Raw genomic sequence first — 24,485 nt, 5'->3', positions numbered from 1 at the left:
CTGTTAGGAGATGAGGGAGGGTGTGTGCGTGTTGTGGGGGTGCGTGGGTGGGGTGTCTGAACCACAGTTAATAAGCATCACTCTTTATGGAAGACCCTGAAAAAAAAGGGCCCCGGACCTTTTATGAGTGAGGAGCGTCATCGTTTCTTCTGCCGAGTCGCCGTGAGTTCGTTCATTCTTCACTGAAAACAAAGAGATGAAATAAAGGTGAAAATAACGACAGCGTCGAAGCAGGAGGTGTTGCTGTCAGAAGAAGAAGAGTTTTAATGCAGTTCATTTTTTGATAATCTAATGGTTTTAAAATGAAGCGCAGTAAGTGATTTGATTCTTGGACGTCATCCATCCATTTCACTAAGACACAGGAGAGACCGGTCTTGAGGCGCAGGGAGGTAGATGTGGGGGGGGGGAGTCAGAAAAAAACGTCTAGATAAGCTTAGGAGAACGACATGAAAGTGTCGGTCTCCAGCAGAGTGGTGCGGACTGAAAGCTAGTTACCAGCTAAGTAACAAGCCAGGATAAATAACGCTGACCTGGACTGTTACTGGACAGCGGTGGTGGATGGTTCCAAAAACTGTTGGATGCTGCCACTCGATTTTCATTGTCAAAAAAGATGTGAACACATGAGGATTTCAGACGCCGTTCAGCTACTAACACTTTTACTTTTGGTTTTATTTGGACGAGACTCATACCTTAAAACCTCGACCAACCTTTGGATCAAGAGGAAAAGAGTTGAGCATGAAGCTGTATTTTGATCTGAGAAAATCAACCTCCACATACAGACTGAACTATTCTTTGCAGAGGCAGGAGTTCAGGTGCATGAGTGAACACAGCAGTGATTTTCGTCGTGGACTTGGTTCTGGTTCTGGTTCCTGCAGAGCTCCGCCGCTGCTTGGATTTCAGGTGATGAAACGTCTCCTGCGGAGGCTTCGCTGGAGGTCTTCAGCTCCCGGTGGAAACAGCTGAGAGCAGCTGATCGCCCGTCCTAACCCTGGAGCCGATCCAGCGCGGAGGAATGGAGCCCGAGCTCGTCCGGACGCTGTGTTTGTGCGGTTCTGCTGGAATTTGACTTTGTGACATTAGCGCTGCAGAATATCTGAAATACTCGAAATACCGTTCTCTATATTCTCATATATAAATATGAAACACGACGTACCGCAGAGGTTCCACAAGGATACAAGAAAATAAAAGAAACGCTACAGTAACCTGGACGTAGAGCTGATCTTTACCACTTCTCCTGCAACGTCTTGTCTTTGTTCTGTTCTGGTCGACTCATGACGGTCCATCAGTGTTTCCTCTCAGAAAATCCCCTCTGAAGATATTTACACATCAGACTTAGATCTTTCTGCTCTAAGTGGTCCCTGGGTGGCCGCGGGACGGACGACAGGAGATAAATCTGCTCTGTTTTCTCTCACAGGAAACAGCCAGACCGAGCAGCACTGATCTGCACTAATCCATTATCCACCTCCGCATCTGTCCCGACCCTGGGCCACGTACCATACGTCTTCATTGGGACCTTTCACTGGGCCTGAACACACACTTGAACTCCTGGCATATTTTGTAACACACACAGACACACACACACATGCACGGATCCACAAAACAAAGGCAGAACAATGGGAGATGACGATGCAGCCTTTTCACTTTGCTTTTATTTTGATTGATTCCTGATTTTTACAAGAAGAAATTTCTCCTTGATTGTCGGGTTCATATTATTTTCGAACAAATAAAGTTTAAAAAAAAGATATAATAAAAAAAAAAATAAAGGAAAAAGTGTTTTTGTGCTTATTACTTCTGTTCTTGCCAGTAGATTTCTCACTGTGGCTTCTCTACCTCGCTTAAGCTGATGTTGCTGCATTTACAGAAGTCAGCAAACAGCAAATGGCAGCTGATCACAGATCGAATATTTGTAAAATAAAACCCAAATCTCAAACGGTGTTTGGAATTTTGACGGCCCAACAGAGAACCGGTGCCTCGGATCCAGGTGGACTGTCATCTGTCTCCTGATGTAGGAAAGATAAATGTGTTTTACTCTTACAACCACCTTCAGCTCAATATCAGGAAAACTGGGGCTTGTGGTGCCAAACAAAGCGAGCAAAGCTGCTGAGGAGGCGAACCGCCGAGCCGAGGCTCAGGAGCAGGTTCAGCCACTGACTCTCACTCAGACACATTTCACACACAAAACTTGTGTTTTACTGCAGTGACGCCTCCCGAAGCACTACATGAAAAAACAAAATGGCGCTTATGCCGACGTCACAAGAATCCTTGCTCACACACTGTTTCGTGCAGTCGCTTCCACACCCGCGGTTTTATGTTTTCTCCGTCCATTAAAAAACGACTTGCTGATGATACTTCTGTGCTCGTGTTAAAACATTTTTAAGGCGGCGCTCACGTTGCGTTACATCCACTACTGTCCGCCGCCACATATCTACATCAGATCTGAAAGTGAGTCGCTCTCAGCTGCGTCAAAAAAGATCTCTTCCGTCTAGTTTTACCATGTATTTCCTCTGCGGTCTCTGTGGAGATGGTTGTGTGTGTGTGTGTAGGTGTGTGTTGCAAGCTTAAAGTGGATGGCTGTAAATAAGTAAGAATGTCCTTATGCTGTTTTAGCTGCCGGTCCGGAAACACGGACACATGACGACGGGCCAACGTTCAACCCGAGCCGCGCGGCCTCGCGGAGCGGCGGCGGGCGCTTGCGGTCAGAAACTGTGACTGATGAAGTTGGACCGACTTTTATGACACGAAGCCTCTGAGAAGACTGTACGCCACACGGCTGTAGATACTTCAGAAGTGGACGGGGGGGGGGGGGGGGGGGGGCTCGGCAGTGGAATGTGTAACAAAGTAATACGAGCACATTTAGAGCCATCAGCTCCTGCTGCGTGAAACACAGTCACTACATCACGGATGTCAAACAGCAGCCGACCTGCTGTAAATACAGACGGAGCCGGAGTCAACAGGTGGAGACATGTTTCCTTTAAAAACCATTTACAGTGAAGTTTAAGTACAAAATTACAAAGGTGTGTTGTCTGTTAAGAGTTTTAACGGCTTTAATGGACGGGGACTGAAGCGTTTGGTACTGTACAAACAACTCAGCTGATGGATGAACGTTCACATTTACTTTCTTTAAGTCGAATTTATAACGTACATGGAATAAAACTTTAATTGCATTGACATAAATTCTGTTTTATCACTGAGAAAAAATAAAACTTGTGGCTGAAAAGTTACATCATCAGTTATGATTTTAAACATCAAGATTTATTTATACTTTTTATTAATATACAGGTTTTATTTAGTGTCTCTTGATGTTAACACACAAACATAAAACTATTTAGAATTAAATTATTTGTTTATTATAAATAACTGAGTAAATACTTAAAAGGTGGATATTATTGTGCTCATTTATTATTATTTATATTATTATTGATTAATATTATTTATTATTTAAAGTAATTTTTAGAATTTAATTTGTTGCTTAAATTATTATTTTGAAACTGTGACTTATGTAAAAATGTGTAAAGCATGTTAGCTCATTTGCGACCTGTAATTTTTACAAAATAAGTTCTTCCCATTTTTCATATTTATATAAGTGAATCCAGAAATTAGTTTATACAGTAATAAACTAGAACTAGGAAATTCCTAAAGAAGCTTTGAATGTTCCTGCTGTATTCATGTTGTAGAGAATTATCTGAACTCTGACCTCTGGTGTCCCTCACAACGCTCTTTGAAACTGTGAGGACTGTCCAAAGTGACGTCACACTGATGGTTTCCAACCTAAACGTGTCCCCACGGCAACACGTGTCCACACACATGTACATGCACGTACAGAAGCTGACCTGCGATAAAGCTGCTGTGATTTCTCCTGCTAAAGAACAGAGCAACATGGACAACAGTAAAACATCCCCTGAGTTAATCAGTCCAATTAAACAATCAATTAGTAAATGTGCATGTGTGTATTGTTGTGTGTTGCAGATAATATCTACAAGGTGGAGATGGTGTTTGTGTGTCTGTCTAACTGCAGTATGCAGGATAGTAAAATATGGCTTTAATGCTCCTTCATTGCAGGCACATAATATAATGATATTGAGTATTAATGAATCATTGATTATTTTATAAAAGAAGCTTCTTGATACTTTGATACTAGAAATGCACAAATGTACAAATTACAAAAGAAGCGGGGAAAAGTCTGATTTAGTTTTTGTTGAAACCGTTACAGAGAGGTGTTGACTAAGTTGAGCTGCTGTACCTAATAAACTGCTAACGGAGTATATATATATATATATATATATATATATAGGCTGCTGTATGTAAGGCCTTGGACTGACTCATTAAAATGTCAAAACCCAAAAGAAAAAAATAGAGGCCACAGAAAACCTTGACATTTCACGAACAGTGAGATGTTCATTCTTCTGCTGGAACATCCAGCGAAGCGCTCTGAGCCGTTATTCATCTTCCTCCGTACGAGGCAGAGACGCGCTTGAGGCCAGGAAACAGGTGTAACCTAAATATCTAACCTCCAGAGTCTTCGCCTTCACCGCGATGCGAAGAATCCAAGACCCGGTCGTGCCCTGAATACAGGTAGAGTCCCGGAGGGAGGGAGGCCCGCGGTCGCAGGCATGTGGACGCAGGGATCATCTCCGAGCGGACATGATGTGTAAATTTGTCCCTGTCAGCGGACCTGTAGATTGAGTGCATTGTGGAACAGAAATAGTGCAAATGCACAGGGGACTGTGTTGTTTGTGTATATTTAGACCTTAAAAATTAATGACGTGACAGCGATATCCTAATCAGACGGCAGCAGAAGGAGCCGGCCCTGTGTAAACCCTGGATTATGACTTTAAAACAGATTGGGAGGTGTGCGAGCTGGGCTCCAGGCCAGGTCTCTCTCTCTCTCTCTCTCTCTCTCTCTCTCTCTCCCCCCGTGTGAAATTGATACTTTTAATCTGAACTTTTTCATTCACAGCCTTGTTAGCTCGCTGTCTAAAACCCTGTGTGCAAAGGGCTCGTCTGTTCGGAGCTCGCTGCACCGAGCAGACATTCGGGAGACGAGGTTAGTGGCTTTTGGGGAAAGAAACTGATTTTGAAGCTGAAACATTTTTTTTTGTGCAGCTGGAACTTGTGGCACTGCGTGAAGAACGTCCTAAACTTTCATTAGCATATCCACTGACAGTATTTGGTTTATACTTGGCACAAAGGGTTACAGGCCGTCCTGCTGTAGATGCCACAAGGTTTGATTTATAGTTCAGCCACTGATAGAACCAAAACAGAAAAAGTATGTAAAAGTAATGTTTTTGTTAAATACACGTGAGTCACTGAAATAAAAGATCAGAAAGTGTTTGAAACTGATAAAATGACCATCACATTCAATTCATAGAAAACAGAACAAAGGTTTGAGTTATCACTCATGTTTTTTCCTTGCAAATCAAAACCTCGTCACTTAAATGTTCAGAGTGCATGTGAATCGTGCATTCAGTCTTTCCCTCAGTTAATGAATAACACTGTGCGGAGCTGGATGTGTCATTTAAATGTTCATCTTTAGATTTAATAACCTTCAAGAAGCTATTCCACAAAGGTGCGTTCGTGCGAATAAAGCCGACACAGTTCTCTGGGTCCACCGGGTGAACTCTGTTGAGATTTCAGCAGGACGTTGCTTCAGACGTTTACGACCTCCGTCCCTATCGGACTGACACTGAACGGTTCGGCCACCTGCCCTGAAATCTCACTTATGTCTTACCTCCGTGAAGGGGTTCGGCGGTGAATGCCACACCGGGCTCAGGTTTCTCAAAGTCATTGACCGAGCGTGGCACAAAACATCAGCTGCCCCATCCCCACCCCCTCCGCGTGACTTTCCATCTTTGTCTCCACCCTGTGGCTGCAGGTCCAAGTGCTTCGGTTCCTCAGTTACATCCGGGGTACAACGGGGCGGTCGCCCTTGATTTCAGGCCGCAAAGAGAGAAGGTGCTTTTGTATCTTATCCCTGGAGACCGTCATACTCGGCAGGACGTTCCTCACTCGTCTGGCCTTTGCTCAGATGGGAGATAACGATAGATCAGAAATGCAGGAAAAGTCCATGTCCGCCTTGGGGTAAGCACTATGTACATTCTCATGTAAATAATATGTGTTCTGTCTTTTCCAGGCCTAGTCTGGCAGCGGTGACATCACTGCATGCCACCCATGCTGCAATCGACATAAGAGAACTTTATAGCGGCGTCCCGCGATTGATTGACGGTTCATTGGCAAAATAATCATTTGGTGTCGGGTGCTGTGGAACGTCTGTGAATTTGATTTATTGCAACATTAACTTCCTGTGTTTCCAGCGTCGGCAGCTCTTACCTTCAACATGGTGGATGAAAGCTCCAGTTGCTGCAACCTTTATTTATTTATTTATTTTATCCTTTTGGGGATCCTCACAGGTGCAACACATTAGGGGCTGGGCCAGGTAATCACACAGGAGGGCAGGAAGTGCAGGGACCTGAAACAAGACGACAGTATCAAAATAAAACAGGAAACACAAATAGGATGAAATGCAATGCAATTAAGACGTGGAGGTTCTTCAAGGTGTTTGTGTATGTTTATAGTCGTAGTAAGTAATGTGTGTTTGGGACACAGGTGACGTTTTCGGTGCTTGAACAGGAACCAAAAAAAGCTCCCCTGGTCTGAGCCAAGCCACGGCGGCGGTTTCCTGTCGGAGGAAGGCCCTGGATCTGTCTGAGGTTTCTTTACCTGCTAGCTCATTTGCTTCGCTGCTCGTTCGCCCCCGCGGACAACTGGCGTCAGCTAAATGCCTGAAATGTAAAAATGTAGTGTGACCCGGGGGCCAAATGGAAGTGCCAGCTTAGCAGAGATATAAACTGTCCCACGCCGCCGCACGCTGAGTGATGCAGCAACAAATGTGTTGTGGGGGGGGGGTTGGGGCACAAAAGGGACGATGACACAAGCAGCAAAGCATGAGGGCACTAAATATCACGGGAGTGTGTGTGTGTGTGTGTGTGTGTGTGTGTGTGTGTGTGTGTGTTTGTGTGTGTGTGTGCGCGTGCGCAGAGGGAGAGAAGGGTGATGGTTAGCAATGCCTTCCTCTCTCCTCGATCACATGCCTCGGTGGTGAGATTGACCCGTTAGGATTGCTGACATGGGAGGTGCGTGTTGACGTGAGATCAGATGTAACGTGCGGACATGTGCACCGGTGCCGTAATTAATCATCATGTGAGCATCACGCCCGCAGCCGCCGCTCTCAACCTCCACCTCTTTGTGTGTTTCTTATCTACCTATCTACCGGCTGAGCAGCAGGGACGTCCAGCACTCGTTTGTTTCCTTTACTTTTCTGAGTATGTTTTTTTTTGCTCTTTGTTCTTGCCATCTCTGTCTGATGTCGTTTTTTCCTCATTGTTAGCTTGGTTTGATAATTGGCCTCCAAATACTACACTACCCAAGAGCCTCAGCTGCCAGTGCCAGGGAGAAGAAGCTCATCCATTGTCCCAGGATGTGAAAGTGTGAAAGTTTAATCTTTTGTTTCACAGTCAACGCTGCATGCAACAGACTGAACCAGGTGAGAGTCACGTCCATCCGAGCTGCAGAACAGAACAGCTCCCACAGTGCAGGTGGATTCAATTTTATATGAGCAACATCTAAAAATAAATAAACATAAACATATCTTTTTAAAAAAAATATCTGTATAGCAAGAGAAAAAAAATTAAATGTGGTTGAACTGACCCTTTAATCTGTTTAATTCTGTACCTATATTCATCATTATAGGATGAGATCAAGATCAAAACATGAAGGTTAATTCTTCACCCTGAAAATAACATTGTCACAAAATGAATCCCAACTCAAGATCCACTCACCATTTTTGTTTTCTGGATTAAATTACTAATCCACTAATAATATTACTGATGAATCTGAGGCAGCACAGTGGAGTTTGCTCAGTCGTCATGGAGAATCATCTGTTGACGCGCAGACCTCGGTAGCTACAACGCTGTCGTTCCATCCGTCGCGCTGTCCTCGCTCCGATGAATACCATGTGATGTAACTGAAAGCACAGGAAGGATTGTTTTGTTAAACTTGTATGTATGAGATGTGTCACATTCAGAAATGAAAGTGGAATAAATGGAGTGAGCGCAGGTTTAAATGATGTTTGAAAGCACCGTGAGCTGAAATTATCTAAAATATATATATATATATATATATATATATATATAAAACTACATCTGTGACCTTTGACCTTTGACCTGATTTGTAATGTTTTTTTGTTTTATGTTACCTGCTTCAGGACTACGGGTGTAAATTACCATTTTTGCCACAATCTGTCACGTTTACATTGTGTGTTTTGTTCATTAATATGTATATATATACCCTATCAAATAAACAAATAAATAATAATTAAAAAAAGAAAAGATATTGATGATGCACAAATTGCAGTTTATTTATTTAGCATGTCCTCTTGGAGGAAGAGCTTGGCTCACATAATTCTGCCCTATTACTTAAACAATAAAATATTTTTTATTTCAGTGTCTGTTGGTGAAGATGAGTTTAAATTTACTCCACCATAATCAATAATATTAGTCACGTGATGATTCTGATGACTTCATAGCTTGTATAAATAATTTTATTATATTGAAAATACAGTATATAATAGTATTTTCCAATATACTACTACATAGTTTTCAGCTGGAAAATCTCCCGGTCACTCACTGAGCTCCTCTGTTGTGTAGTTTACGTGTCGACCACGTGATGGCGCTGTTGAACCATTTTCCACGTTTCCTGTCGCCTTCCTGTCCGGACATATTCTCCACCCAGGTTTACTGATTCTTTTTTTTAATTTTGTTTTATTGTTATTAATCATAGTTATGTCATTAGCAGTAAATGTTGATTATTGATCCACAGATACAGACACGCTTGTATCGTCTTTGCTGTTAATAGAAAATACTTCAATCAGGAAAGTGTTTTGTTGATTTTGCTCCTGTCTCGTGGCTTTGGTTTTAAAAAGCTGATAACACACGTTAAGGTCACAGACAGACGGCTGGTAGATTATTCTTTATATTTATCACAGCGGCTGCACAGTGCGGCAGCTCGTGGTGCTCACCGCAGGTCGGAGGAGTTCCTTCATCAGATCTTTTCTTTTCTTTTCAAGTGTTTGTGTGTTTGTTGAACTGTGACAGGCTTTAAGACGTTGTTTGTCTGCAGTGTTATTTTATGAGCTGCTTATTCTACAAGTGAGAAATAATCAAATCTGTTAATTAGAAATTAATCCCAAATGATAAACGATGCATGTTTTATTCTCTGTCATTTCTCATTTCATTTTGTACTGAATATGTGAACAATTACAAATAAATTTCTCCTCTTTTTAAACCTTTATTCTGAAAAATACAGAATATACAGTATTGTCTTTTTTTTTTAAAGATTAAACTGTAGGAAACACTAAATCTTCAGATATGGGAATGTTTTTTTTTCTCTCCCTCTAATAGAGATAATTTATGCAGCCTGTCAGGGCAGGACTTCATTACGTATGTGGTCCACGTTTAATAAATCCGTATGTCAATAATAATAATAATATTAATAATAATGATAATAATGGATCTGGTGACATCCAGTGTTCGTTTATGTATTATATTTTTATTTATATATAACAGCCATATTTTTTATATTATATTATTTTTAAATTAAATTTCTTGTATACAATTGTATTTAATTAAGAGTGACTGTTGGCACTATTTGAAATTTATGTTTCACATTAAAATAATCAAAAATTAAAAGATTTAAAAAAAACCTAGATATTTGGAATTTATACCACCCAATTATATATTACCCAATTAAAAAAGTAATATTGATCTTATTTTATAAAAGCAAAATAAAGACGAATGACGTTGATTATAAATAAATTATATATTTCAGCTCCAGTTGAAAAATAAACAAAAAATCTAGGAAGGCCAGAGTTGAAAATAAAGCTATTTTATTGTCAATGCATTCAACATGATTAGATAAACTATCAAGTAGTAAATTTCCGCAAAAGGAAGAAACACTGAAACTATTCCCCACTGACACAAAATATTACACTTTGTATTTCAAATAAAACAAATTATTTACATTGTAATGTATAGACTGCATCTTAAATCAATATCATTTAATATTACATGCACTCTGAAATATAGTCTGACATAATATCCCCAATTTTGTGTCCATATTTAACGTAGACATGAAAAACCTTGCTGCGTTGTAAACCATGACGTGTGACTACATTTGTATTTCTTCTCTATGTTTTGCATTTATATGATATAAAATACAACTTACTGTACATTTACACATATTTAAATCTTCCCTTATTCTCAAACTTTTTAAGTGCTTCATAAATAGATTCATTTTTGAAGTCAAAACGCATTTGCATACACCCAAAAACATGACAATTTGTACAGGGGAGAGAAAGTAAAGCGACGAAAAAGGAATTAGAAGATTAAAGTCCAAAGTGAAAACAAGTGCAAAGGGTGTTTTTAGTATTTTCATGTGGCCTATCTCCAGTCGGAGTGCTTAAATCCAGGCGGGGTCACAGTCCCTCTTTGTAAAAACAAAAGCTCCTCCCTTGTCAGTCTTTAAAAGTCAGTTGTGGGAGGTCATGTGACGTGACAGGTGATGCCGCTCCCGGAAGGACTCGTTGCAAATTGGGCACTTGAGTTTCTCCTCACGCCGCCGCTTGACCAGAGGCTCCATGGCGTACTCCTTTTTGTGGTGAGACCGCATGTGGTAAACCAAGTCCGAGGTCATGCGGAAAGAGGCGTTGCACTTTGCGCACCAGTTCTGCGCCGGCAGGCAGAGGGAGGTGAAGGAGGGCGGCAGGAGGGTGAGCGCCGAGGGCATTTGAAGCTGGATAGGTCCCGAGTTCTTGGGCCAGAAGGCGGTGGCGTACACAAAGGGGTTCTGCTTGGCCATTCCGCCCGGCACGGGGCAGTTGGCGCCCAGTTCTGCACCCTGCAGCTTGGCGGCAAGGTGGTCAGCCTGGTAGAGTCTGGAGGAGGAGATGGTGTCGCCCACCGCTGGGTGGCAGTCCAGCAGCTTGGGCGGCATCACAAGCGGTGAGATCTGGGAGAAGGAGGAGCGAGATGGCTGACTGAAGGCGCTCTTCCGCTCTCCACCACTGCCGCCACCGTGCTGGCTGACGGAGGTGAACGCGCTGCCCATGGGCGAGGTTTGGGGTGGCTGGGTCTCCGACAGCACCTGCCTGATGTTAAGGTGCTTGTCCGACGGGTTGCTGCTGGGACGACCTCCATCTTTGTTTTCAGCGTTGGAGCTATGGAGGTTTTTGCTGTGGTGTTTGAGGTTCTGGGGTGACTTCTTGACCTCGGTGAAGGCGCTGCGCTTGCCCTCGCCAGGTTCTGTGGAGCCCAGTGGGGAGAAGGCCCGGTGGTTCTCCTCCAGGCCATACACTCCTCTGTAATTCTGTGCAGACGTCGCAAGCTCGTCTTTAGACTTGGTCGGAGGAAGGCTGGGCCCTCGGCACTCCCTGTCCTCTATTTCCGAAAACTTCCTCTTCCCCGAACTCTCGCTGCAGATCTCGGCCTCCTTGTCGCTCGGGGGGCTGGTCCGGTTGTTCTCTAGATCCCTGGCCAGGTTGTGAAAGTCTGTGGAGGGTTTGTTGGTGTCCGGGGGGGCGCTGAAGCCGTCGGAGCGGCCCAGCTTCGGGCTGGTCCTGGTCGGGGTTGTGTTTGGTCGCTCTGTGCTGCTCTCTTTGCTCGGCTCCTCGTCGGCCCCCGTGATGCTCTGCAGTCTCTTGGTGCATCGGAACCGGAGATGGGCCAGGAATGGAAACTCAAACTGGAACCGCTGGCTGCAGTCCGGACACGAGTAGTGGGACGAACCTGGGAGGAAGAGAAAGATGGAAATTAGATCGTCTAGCATGTATTTGTCCTTGGAGCATCATTATATCTAAATATGCAACAATACAAGAGATTACATCCCAAATTGACCAATTAAGAAACCAATTCCAGAACAAATGCATTTTTAAAGAAGCTTCAGAGCTAAAACGTTTGTTTGTGACCAAAATGACACTGTGATCACTGTGGTGGTTAGAGCGGGGAGCCATCGCAGCGAGGGTATGAGCTCACCTTTGCTCTTGGCCGGCGCTCTGCTGGAGCTGAGCAGCAGCAGGTCGATGAGGTCTTTGCCGTACCAGACCAGCAGCTCCTCGTCCTTCTCGATGCGGCGCAGCGAGCGGTAGAAGAGCTGGCCGTTCTTCACGTAGGCCTCCAGGTTCTGCTCCTCTTTGTCCCGGGCCGACTGGACCAGCCGCAGCCACATCAGGCCCTCTGAGGTGCTGTTGGCCGCCGAGGTGTCCACCTGTTTGCAACACATACAGACACATTTAGAGACACAACAACCACAATTTAATGAACAAAAATACAATTTCAGGCAAATTTCCTGCTTAAAAATGTTATTTTTCATATTGAAATAAATGAAAATCAGACCAAATATTATTAACAACCAATAGCTTTTTTCTTTTTTTTTTAATTTTTCCTTTAAAGCATTTTCACCAGAAATAAAATCATGCCTCTGTATTAGCAGATCCAGCTGTAGCTGCAGAAATAATAACATGATTTTCAGTAAATGGCTTGTTGGAGTGAATGGTCTTTTTTATTTAATTAAAAAAAACAATCACATAAATCTACCAGCATTATATTATTGGGGTATTGCTGCTCATGTATAGAAATATATTTTTAATTCAGCTACTTTCTGTATTGCTGCAACATTTAAAAAATAATAAATAAATAAAAAAAGCATAAAGACTGAATACAGTGGATTTAAGGCCTGAAAATAAAATATAAAAAGATGATTAAAATGAAAAGTGAAGAGCTACTCACCCTGAAGATGTACGGTGCGGTGCGTTTGTCGGTGGACTTCAGGGCGACGAAGGCGATGCTGTCGTACAGCGACGTGTGGCTCAGCACACAAGGCCCGAATATGGCGTTTTCTGGGATGTCGCACGTCGTGTAGACGCTGGTGAAAATGTCCGTGAGACACTGCTGCACCGCTTTGGCGTCCCCATCCCACACCAACTTCTGAGAGCTGGACTCCTCCATTTCACACTGCGGGGACACGGGAAAGACACGGAACCGTCAGAGACTCCAGGAGCAGAAGACACTCCAGGAGATCCACAGACAAATACACCGTGATATATTTAAAGAGAAAGAAAAAGAAATTTTGTCTTTTTATTTCATTTTCTTCGCTTTTTTTGTTTTTAAATCAAGCTGTAAATTTGCACCTAAACGTGTGTAAACTGGTAGTTTAGTGGTGTCACCCTCCACTGTGTCTGCTGATAGGAAATAAATCTATTCCTAGACAGATTGGCTAAACCAGATGTCGAGGGCGTCGTTTGGGAGCCTCTTTTTTTTTTTTTGCCAGGCTTTCTAATTAATTCAAACCCCGTAATAAGTTCATGACTGCTTCACCTTCAGCATATTGATGATTCGGTTTCCCAATGTTGTCAATTAGTGGAGCAAATAAAGAATTAAGCAGATCATGGTTCACCAAAAAATGGCAAATATTAATGATACAAATTATTACTATATAATAATACGAATTATTATTATTCGGCAAATAATAATACTAATGCAAATTATTATTATTGTTATTACTGTCCAGCTTTATTATCATATATTTGAAAAAATGTAAAGAATTTGAACTTTTATTTTTAATTATTCTTAATAAACTGTCGATTACGACTGAATTTGCCTGTTTTCATTATTATTATGAATACCGACATTAATATTAATATTATAAAACATTAATACGATCATTAATAGGCCTCTGCGGGCTGCCTGTGCCTTGTCTCTGCAGCTGTAAATGTCATGATTGGCGGATTTACAAACGATAAATTCCTATAATATTCCTAAAGTGACTTGTAAAGCAGGAGCGATTTCATAAAGACGTGATCTTGCTTTATAGGATGTTTTTTTTTAATTATTATTATTATATATTCTATAGAGTTCATATTTATCTCATGTCAGGAGTTTATAGATTTGAAAGTGACATGTTTGAGTGCTGAATGTCGTTTTATAGAATCGGATAAAAGGGTCTGATAAAAAAAAAAAACACAGAGAGAAAGAAAGAATCAAAATCAGAGTGTCAGTAGCTGTGAGGTCTGTGCATGTCCAATGAAGAGAGCATGTCCAATGGGTTTCAAGTGGACTGTCAAAGTCAGTGATTTCATGTCAGCCAACCTTTCTCTCCTTTCTACAAGCGGCAGCGTATGTCGCCTCATTACCATAATCCACCACTTTCCCCTCTGAGACTGTAATTAAAGCAGCACGACCAGTTAATTATTTCTTTTCTCCCTTTTCTAACCTCTGAATGTGTGTGTTTAGACGGCTGCGGCTCTTTCTCTCGCTCCTCTTCTCCTCCTCCTCCACCTGCACCTCCTCCTCCTTTTCCTCTTTCTCTGTCGTTCAATTCAGCAGAAACCGAGCGCGGAAACCTGCACCTGACACACATGCACGTTGAGCCGTGAATTACACTCACTGAGCAGTGGGGAAAACATTTAAATTAGATTTATAAAAGGCTAAAAAATAAATTAATTAAATGGAGCTGAGCGCCGCCAGCTCTGCTCTAATTTACTTTATATCCTAAAGAATTAATTCCTACATTGTTGAAATAATATTATTACTGTTGCATTAAATATTTTTTGACACTTAACATTACAAAATAATAAATCACAGCTCTTCACTGTCGCTTTTTTTTTTTTTTTGGGCCTACAGCACGAGCTTGTCTCATTTTAGCCATTTGATTTTTAATTCCCCCTATTAACAGTTTATCACGTGTAATGAACCACTCAAACTACTTCTACCGTGACGCAGCTTTTGCAAAAAAAAATAAAGCAAAACATTTAGCAGAAAAATAAAAAAAATAAAAAATAAAGTAATTTATAGTTGAGGTTGAAGTTTTATTTTTCCTGTGCGCACAATCGGGAGATAACCGGGGTTTTGCGCGTCGAAGCGAAGCAATTCAGAAATAAATAACCCGATATAACCAACTACACTCATCATACTAATGATGACTAGAGGGAAGAGACGAGCTTTTCATCTGTCCATCCACGATAATCGACTACACGCGCAAAACGCGAGACTCCTCGGTTTTAGCTTCTCGCACAGATTTTCTTTTCAACGTTTGTTTAATAAAAAGGAGGGGAAATCTGATTTAAAATAATCTACAATAGTTAATACAAGTTTTTTTTTTTTTTTTAATCCCGCTGATTTGGAGCGTTTATATCTCCCTAAGAGGCTCAGCAGCAGCAGGAAGCTTCTCACTGGAACATTTTGCGCGCGGTGCAGCGGAGAGCTTTTCCCGAACTGGCTCCTCGCGCTGCGCCCGCGAGCCCTGAACGATTTGTTTTCCGGCACCGCGCAGAACACAGAACCGCTTTATGCTCAAGGGGTGAGGGGAGGGACACACACACACACACACACACACACACACACACACACACAAACATCACTGGACGAGGAGATAAAGCCTCATGAAACATCCGCTGAACGAGCCATGTTTCGCGGGCACGGGCTCGCGTGAGAGGAAAGAGGAAAGAAAATAGGAGATAAAGAGCGGAATGTTTGCACATCCACAAACTGCAGGAAAGCAGCCACCCTCCCATTCAAACCCACTGCGGGTGGGGTTAGGGGGTGAGCAGAGATGTATGTGTGTGTGTGTGAGAGCGAGAGAGAGAGAGAGAGAGAGAGAGAGAGAGGAGGGGGGTTGGGGGGTAGGGGGGTGTTTAACCCATCTGCTAAAGCCGTGCCAGGCTGAAAACTGTCCTAAATCAGCGCTGGGACTGAACTGCGGGTTTTTTTCCTCTTTTTCTTTCTGCGCCTCTTTCAGCGCGTGCAGGTTGATGTGTGGCTGCATGTGCCGCGCAAAACAAACCCAGACCCACCGTCCCCATCCCCTCCCTCCCTGCCTGCCTACCTCCCTCCCTCCTTGCTTCTCTCAGAACTATCCACACCACCACACACCCGGCTCTGCATCTCACATCAAGAAACCTGCCTTACCTTTCCGTCGATGAGCGGGAACAATAATCCACAAGCAAATCGTGAGCGATGTTGCGAATCAAAACCCGGGGAAAAAAATAACACAAACACACGCGCTCACCAAAAAAAAAAAAGCCCCGAAAACAAACAGGGGGATGAGGTGAGGCTGATGGAGGTGATGGAGATGGTGATGCGCTCCCGGTCTGGTCCGTAGTGTCAGTACATCCCCCCCCCGGTGTGGTGAAAGTGACAGTGCTGCTGCTGCTGCCGCTGCTGCTGCTGCTGCAGATACTCGCCGACACTGGCAGTGACCGAGCGGGGTAGAGAGAGCTGCACGGATAAAGGGAGAGAGAGGGAGAGAGAGAGAGCGAGCGAGAGAGAGAGAGAGGCGTGCAGATGGGGCCCGATGCTCTGGCTGACTGGCACACCGACACACACTTTTTGTTTGCGGCACATAATCTACCCAATGAGGCGTGTCACTCTCCGTCTCCTCCCTTTAACTCTTCACTGGCCGACTGTCATTTGATGCGATTTATGGACGTGCACGAGGGATAAAGACCCCCCCACCCCACCCCATCCCGCCGTCACCCCCTCCCATTATTATTGTAATTCTAATCACAATAGTTGGTGGTTGTATTACAATAAAGTGGCATTTAAGGAGTCGGATGTTATGGGGAAAAAAAGTAAGGAATTAAAATGCAGCTTCAGATAAATCTTCTTCTTCCTATTATTATTATCATTATTGTTGTTATTATCCGTATCATTATTATTATTATTATTATTATTATTATCAGGTCCTATCAGTAGTAGTACAGTAGTATTAAGGTGTCACGTTAAACCACAAAGTGAACCGCGGCACTTTACGCACAGTGACGCTGATGATCTATTTAAATATATGCTAATTGGACGGACTTCACTTTGTGGTTTTAACCCGCATCTCAAGTACTTTGTGGACTCGGAACAGGACCGGGGCACCGCGGTGCTCGCTCTCCGCCTCCCCGCCGTGCCAGCCGGCTCTACACGCGGTCAGAGCGGCTGAGCATCCCGGGCAGTGTCACAGGCAGCGAACCTCTGCCTCTGCTTGCTCTCTGTACTGTGTTCAGGCTCATTTAGGGGGCGCCAGTGTATAATTTGCATCGAATGAATGGAGGATATGTTTGATGGAAGGGGGAAACGAGAGCTGCAGGTCAGGTGCAGCCCAGCGCTGATATTGGGAGATTTTTTTCTCCCCCAGAGTTTAAAAACTACACATTTCTTAATACTTAACTCTACTGTAGGCTTAATTAAATGTGTCTTTAGGCTTTTATTTTCAAATTTTAGATCAGTTGTGTTATTTACATTTCACTTAAAGACTGAAGAAAGAAAGAACGTGATGAAAACAAGAAAATGTTTGCGATGATTCACAAAAGTTGATGATGTTAACTCACCACAAAGGTTTTTTAAGTCAAGTTGAAAGATTTATAGGCCCCATTTTCTGTGTGTGTTTGTTTGTTTGATGCATTTTTAAATGCAACATGGACAAATAATGACCTCTTTTTGAATAAAAAATAAAAATCAAGGGCCTGTGTGTAAAAGTGTAAAATTCTGTTTTGACACATGAACTGCAAGAAAAGTCAAAACACTGAATAAATGATGTCAAAATAATATTTATCAGTTATTATATTCAACTAAACATCGCAAATCAATGTGTCAGTTCATGTGAATGAACTCACTGTCTGAATTAAGTTCAACTGACAAACAACCACAAATCAAAAATCTGTGATACAAATATTTCATCAGTGTGAAAAGACACTTTTGTTAGTTGTGCTGGAGAAGAAAAAGAATATAGCTCAATACATGCACAGGAAGGGTCAAAGGTCACGGTCAGCTATAGAGCAGGAACCATAAGCAGGAACCCAGCAAAGTTCCTCAGAAAGGAAGTAGCCTAATATTTCAAATTACACTTCTTTTTTTCTACTTTTGTCTTCCTCCTTTCAGAGGTGAAGCAGGTCAAGTTGAGCTGAGGTGCAGATCAGCTGACGCCATCCCGACATGGACCCGATGCTCAGAAGTCAAATCTAGGAGAAGGAATAAATTCGCTCAAATTACACTTTCAATACAAAACTGCTGTTTGTCATCTCACACTGTGACTGGATCAGTGTGTTCATGGATTTATGCTCAAAGTTTTCCCCCTTGTTAATGCAAAATGTGTTATGATACAACACGTCATTACAAAATAAAAGTATCACTGGCTCCTGAGAAAATGGGGAAAAAAAATGTAGAAACTTTAGATTTCAAGATTTAGATTTAGATTTTAATTTAAATTTCAGGGCATTTTTCATAATTCCACATTGAGATAATTGTCAGAGCCTAATTTCGACATTAAAAAAAAAAAAGTATTCATGCAATGTGAAAATACGAAAGTGAGAATTTTTTTATTCAGGGAAATTTATTATTCAAGTATTTGTTAGTATTTATTACAGTTTTTTCCCCCTTTTGACCTCTGCCCTATAGTGTGGACCAGTTCTTTTTTAATTCTAATAAAATTAACGATTTTTGTTTCTCTGCTCTTTTTCAATTTTGTGTTAAAGTTTTAAAGTTTCAACACTGAAATCAAGAGAAAGAGAAGAAAATACAACAAGGACGTCAGAATATGTCTGATGCAAGAAATGTGAGTGAAAATGAGAGGAAAACGTGTGTGTGTGTGTGTGTGTGTGTGTGTGTGTGTTCGCAGAGTGAGAGAGGGAGTGTGTGGTGTTGCTGGGAGGGTTTGTATTTGTGTGTTTGTGCGTTTGTGTATCTAAAGACAGAAGTGTGACCGTGTATCATCTGGATAATGTGACAGCTGTGTGTTGTTTCCTGAACACCACTCCCCCTTCAGTCCATATTCACATGTCAGGCGGACACCGGGGAGAGGCCGCGCAGCCGTTACTCTCATATTTCATTTTCAGAGGAACGGAACGTGTTCACATAGAGATGACTAAATAAATAAAAGAGTTTTGCTAATCCAATGAATCTAATCTAATGAATTCCACGTTTAGATGTGAAACAAAAGAAGTTGACATGCTCGATTAATAAATGACACATTGAGAAATAAACTCTGCTTTTACAGTTTAACTGATAGTTGCCTCCATTAAAGTCTTTATGTCCTAATGGTGGCTTTTACGTAACATTAGCTAGGTGCTAAAGGTAGCAAGCTAACATTTGCATGTTAATGTACATGTAAGTGGATATTTAGCATTGATCATTTTAGCAGGCTAACATTTAGTAAAACTCACTACTACTTTAACTTGTTAACATTAATTATAGTAGTGTGACAACTTTAGCATGCTAACATTAGCATTACAGTTTTAATAGCATCTCACAGTTAGCATGTAGTATATACATACACGCTAAGCTACGTCTAAGCAACGTCACTGTCCTGTAGCCATGAAGGAACGATAATAATAATCGACTTTCTATCCTGGCACTACAGATACTTACAACTACTGTACGTAGCCTTGGTCATGTCCTCTGAATCTCCCAGATTTCCCAATGGCATTCTTATGGAAGGCCGTTCCGTCAGTCGCAACAACAACCAGGTCAATCAGAGCTTTGTAGGACGGATTAAGAATATGGACGTTTTCTTCCTGTGTCAGAACCACAAAGATAACGACAGAACAGTGAGAACACTTTACAGGACGTTGTGAGTCAAATTAGAGACATAGCAACTCTTAAATTCTCATATTTTATCGATTAACATGACAAAATATACATTAACTGCTCTTAGCAATCAATGCAGGAGCTTTCACGTCAACTGGAAATGACTGGAACCAGCGAGAACAACAGAGCGAGATCCAGGACAATTAGCACAAAACTTGTCCAACTGAAGATCTTATCAGGTCAGATTACCTGCTGAATAAATACTACATGAGGAAACGCAGGTTGGTGCCCACGCCATGATTAATTCACCGTCATCATGTAGCATCTTGTGGGAACAATCTTGTGCTCATCAATGCCCCACCGTCAATTATAGAAGGAGTTTCTGACAGGACCATAGTTTCACCGTGGATCAACAGGCGTTCTTGAATATTTCCTCACAGAAACCCGCAGCAACTTCTGAACTAAACTTTATGTTTAATCTTCTCCTTGTGATGCAAAATTCTCTACTAATGATAAGTTAATTCCCCCTCCCTCTCTTCCATTCGGCGCGTCACGGGGACGACAACAGAAGCTTCTGCAAAATGGTTTTCAGCAGACAGACACTGGCAGCGCTGCATCCCAGACGTATTGTCTTCCTGTCACCGCTTCTCATCAAATATTAGGCATGTTTTGTGCTTCAGAGGAAGAAAAAAAAAAAAAGCAGCTCGAGAGAGTAATGCATTGATCTTCGATGGGTAAACACATCACAGGAAAAAAATGCAGTTATTCACGCAAACGTCAACGTCCTCAGCTGTGGACATGTTGACAGTTATTGTTTCCAACAAAGCTGTTTAATAAATCTCCCTCCACTTTGATACATGGAGTTGAATATGTTTTTTGTTTTTTTTAAACGGTCAAACACACCTGTACACACAGATACACACACACACACCCACACCCACACACATAAATAAATAAAATAAAAGATTTGTTCCTTCATAGAAACTGCTTAAATACTTCACATCTAAGCTTTGCATGAAATTATGAGATTATATCACCCACTTTTTTTGCACCTGTCCTACCTGCCTGTCCTGACCTACTATGACTGATGTGCCTTAGTCATTAAAGTCTGTAGTTGGACCAAGCGGCTCCCACTGTGAACGCACGTGTCTGCATGAATGTAAAGCAGAACTTTGCTGAGAAACTGCACAAGTAAAACAAAATAAATTAAAAATCCACATATTGTCGATAGTCTGAAACTGCTATTTAGGATACTGTTAATCTATGTAAAAGTTGGTGTGGAGGATGAAGAAGGTGTCCACTCATGACACGAAAACTGGAATAAACTTCGATATTATTGCATTTCTCTGATGCCATATAGACTTTATCAGGGTTTATGTGCCTGAAATAATGTATTACAAATAAAAAGGAAAAAATAAATAAAAAGGTCTGAGATGTAAAGGACTGAAATATAACAGACCACAGTCCAATTGGGACAGTGGTCTTTTATATTTCAGTTAAAATTTGTATCCATCACTGGAACAGGCTGGTGTTGTAGCTCTGACTCTCATTTGTACTGTTGTTATCACAGGAATTTAAGCTCATCTTACTCAGGTTGTGTTTGACATCATTTCATATGTATTTTATGCCATTTTATTTGAGTGTGCGGGGTCTAATTGTGAAACTAATAAATAATAATAACCTAAGAAATTGTCTCAAAGGAGAGACAAATGTTGTGTACACTCCTCTCATCATACGATACCGTTCTTAATACTTCTTATAACCAGGTGTGAGACTTTTGCATGTATAGCCCTGTGTATTTATCAGTTTTTGTGTTTCTGTGAAGCTCCTTGAATAAATGACGTAGGCAGGAGCTCCTTATTTATACTGGTGTCGTATTGTGTATCACTAAAAATAAAGTTGTCAAAAACAAGAGGGAGTTTAACAGGGAGTAAAGTGAGAGTAAGATGAGATGCTATTAATGAAATTTTGCTTAAAAATTTGTCTTATGTAGACACAGATGAGTCACTGTCTTTTTAATATATCAAAAACGAATCACAACCATTTCCATCATGTGAAACCGTTTAGTGGCGGCAAGATTTTAAGAAACATACATATTTCTGCTTCACAAAACTGTGGATTTTCCCCAGAGGGGAAAAGAAAGGAAAAGAAAGAAGAAATCAGTCTGGTAGAACAGCCCACATGAGAAGTCATTTCATTTTGAAGGGTCATGAACTTAAAATGTTGGAAACCCACTGGAACAAATTGTTGAGTGTTTATAACGTGATGACAGAGCGAACAAGGGAGTGACTTTGGACTCGGGCCCTGCATCTCTTGATTATCTATCAGTGACATCATCACTGTTCAGATGAGTCAACGAGAAGGACCCTGGCTCCGAGTGGAGTTGCTGTAAACACGGGGGGAGACGTAGCGAAGAACGTCCAGATTCCCTGAGTGACGTGGCGGCGGACGAAGAGAGAGGACAGAGAGACGGGACTGTCGGTGCAGGAGTCACTGCAGACCTTCCAGTCTCCTTCCAATGGAGGGCAGAAGAGGAGAGGGAAGAGACAGGCAGCCACTCTGAGGCAAAAGCAAAGAGGAAGTGTGGGATGTTTGTGTGTGTGTGTGTGTGAGTGTGTGAGTGTGAAAGAGAGACAGACACACACACACACACACACGAGGAGACAATCCCTGTGATAGTGGAAGAGGAATGTGAAAGCTGTTCATGTGAGACAGGGGAGGGAAGAACAGGCAGCGGTAAAAGACCTCTCTGTGTCCAAGAGGTTTTGGCTCATTTCATCACACATTTATATAAATAAATGTCAATCCGGCTCCTCGGTGTCAGTGACGTAACACAACCGTGACTCTAGCCAGTTCTGCCACTTCAGGACGGCTCTTAAATTTGCTGTTGAAGTCCTCGTCTTTCACACGGGAAGTGATGTGATTTTGGGTTTTTGGAGGCTATTTTTGGCTCACGTGGAAGAATAATATAATAATAATAAGAAGAAGAAGAACTGGGTGATTAAGCAAGAGGGAGGCAAACAGAAAGTCAAGTGATCCAGTATTGTGTTTGTAGCCAAAGCTACATATCTAATGATATATCTTATCCTTCTGCGCCACAGAGCTTCACTGTCATCCAAAATCTCTTCATTATGATGAGCATGGGCACTGTAATCAGCTCAATCCCACACACTCTGCCCAGCTGCTGGATATATTCACTGTCTATTAATCCGCTGCAGAAAATAGTCCCTAACCAAAGCACTATTTAGTCCTGTTACAGTAGTATTTGCTAAAAAAAGAAATCCATCTTCAGTAGGAACCAATGGGATTTGGGCTGAAGAAATGGACTGACAACAAATTGTAGGTTTTGGTCTTTTCAATAGACACTAGAAAATATAAAGAGGAACACCGGGCCTAGATTTAATTACTGCTGCATGTTGGCTCAACACATAAAAGTAAATTACTTCAAGAAAAAAGAAATATATAATGACTTTCTTTCCAGTCATCACATGTCACAAGAGTCAGGTTTGTTGTTAGAACGCACCAATTTAGTTCTGATGTAAAGCATTTAAAAGCTAATTTGTGCTATAGTGGTGCAGAATACAAACAAGATTAATTGATGATGGACTTCCGCACTGGCAATAATCCCCACATTTAGCTTTGAATTAACCAAACGCTTTAATCCCCGTACAGCACGTTAAATTAACTTGTCGTTCCTGTCCTCATAGACATCAAATGGACCTGGAAAAAAATGAAGGAAAATTTTTTTTTTTTTTTAAATTAAAAAAAAAAAAAAAAGAGAGAGAGAAAAAACACAAAGGGGAACTGAAAAGAAAAAAAAAAAAACTGGGAAGGAATGAATTAATAATGAGCCACTTTTATACCGGATCCAGCGATTATACAAATGGGGGAAACGGCCAAAAAATATTCTGTATGGCATATGGCACTTCAGCTGCCATATGTGCCAGTTTTCACAAAAATTGGCAATGACGTTCATGATGGTCAGTAGTAACTGCCAAAAACACAGCAAGGCCTGAACAGAGGGAGAGAGAGAGAAAGACAGAGAGAGAGAGAGGGAGAGAGAGGGGGGGGGAGTAATGCTTCAATAGCTTTGTTGGCTGGCTTGGACTCTTCTCTCCACAGCTTCTGGTGCTCTAACTACAAAGAGAAAGAGACAGAGAGAAAGAAAGAAAGAAAGAGAGGAAAAAACAGAAGAAGGGAAGAAAGAGGGAGGGAGAGAGACAAAGAGAAACTAAGGCTGTGTTCAGATCAAGTAACATTTCCATCTTCTAAGTGTGAACAATGCCCGTACATTGTCACTTTAATGCTCATACTCAGGTGGCGCAGAAGCACAGATGCTTCAGAATGTCCCTCGGGTGCCTCAAAATGTCTCCGATCGTCCCCGTTTGAGCCGGCGGGGGCAGCAAGCCACGAATTGTGACTCTTCCACCAAACGGTTCCAGGTACTAAAGAGCCGCAGGAACTGAACTGCTGATGCTGATTCTGTTTGCATTTTCCACAGCAAAACGAATGTGCAAATACCTTTCAACCATAAGGCAATTCAAAGAACCTGCAGTATCTACACCACTGTAATCAATACAGACTAATACTTCGCACCCGACTGTCTCTGCCAGCACATAAAATCAAAGTTTACCCTCTAAAGTTATCTCCACAGCCTGCTGCTGTTTGATTATCAGGTGACTGAGATTCACCGTCACACCTGTTGCCTCCTATGTCACGTCCACTCTGTCCATGCAGGTTTCCCTGGCTTTGCCACTGTGCATCAGGTGGCACACTGGAAAAAGGAGCCCCCAACTTGGCCTGTAACTAAACTGACTGATGTCAACATTTGCAAGGTATCACAGGAGCTAGCTACTGCTACATAGCCAGCGT

At 42.0% G+C, this 24,485-nt stretch overlaps 1 protein-coding gene across 1 annotated transcript; it reads right to left on the bottom strand.

Moving 5' to 3' along the window:
* Positions 1 to 9,923: 9,923 nt before the first annotated feature.
* Positions 9,924 to 16,410, bottom strand: prdm8b (PR domain containing 8b). Its single transcript, XM_023414325.2, has 4 exons — positions 16,014 to 16,410; positions 12,837 to 13,061; positions 12,084 to 12,315; positions 9,924 to 11,837 (listed from the first exon to the last, which is right to left on the bottom strand). Exons 2-4 carry the CDS (start codon positions 13,053 to 13,055, stop codon positions 10,582 to 10,584), a joined length of 1,707 nt encoding a protein of 568 aa, XP_023270093.1. The 5' UTR covers positions 13,056 to 13,061; positions 16,014 to 16,410; the 3' UTR covers positions 9,924 to 10,581.
* Between the last annotated feature and the right edge of the window lie 8,075 nt (positions 16,411 to 24,485).

The sequence above is a fragment of the Seriola lalandi genome, unplaced genomic scaffold (assembly GCF_002814215.2).
Source record: "Seriola lalandi dorsalis isolate HSWRI2012SDOR001 ecotype SW California unplaced genomic scaffold, Sedor1 jcf7180002054524, whole genome shotgun sequence".
Lineage (NCBI taxonomy): Eukaryota > Metazoa > Chordata > Actinopteri > Carangiformes > Carangidae > Seriola > Seriola lalandi.
The sequence above is the reverse complement of the archived record's forward strand: the minus strand, read 5'-3'. Positions and strand labels throughout refer to the sequence as shown.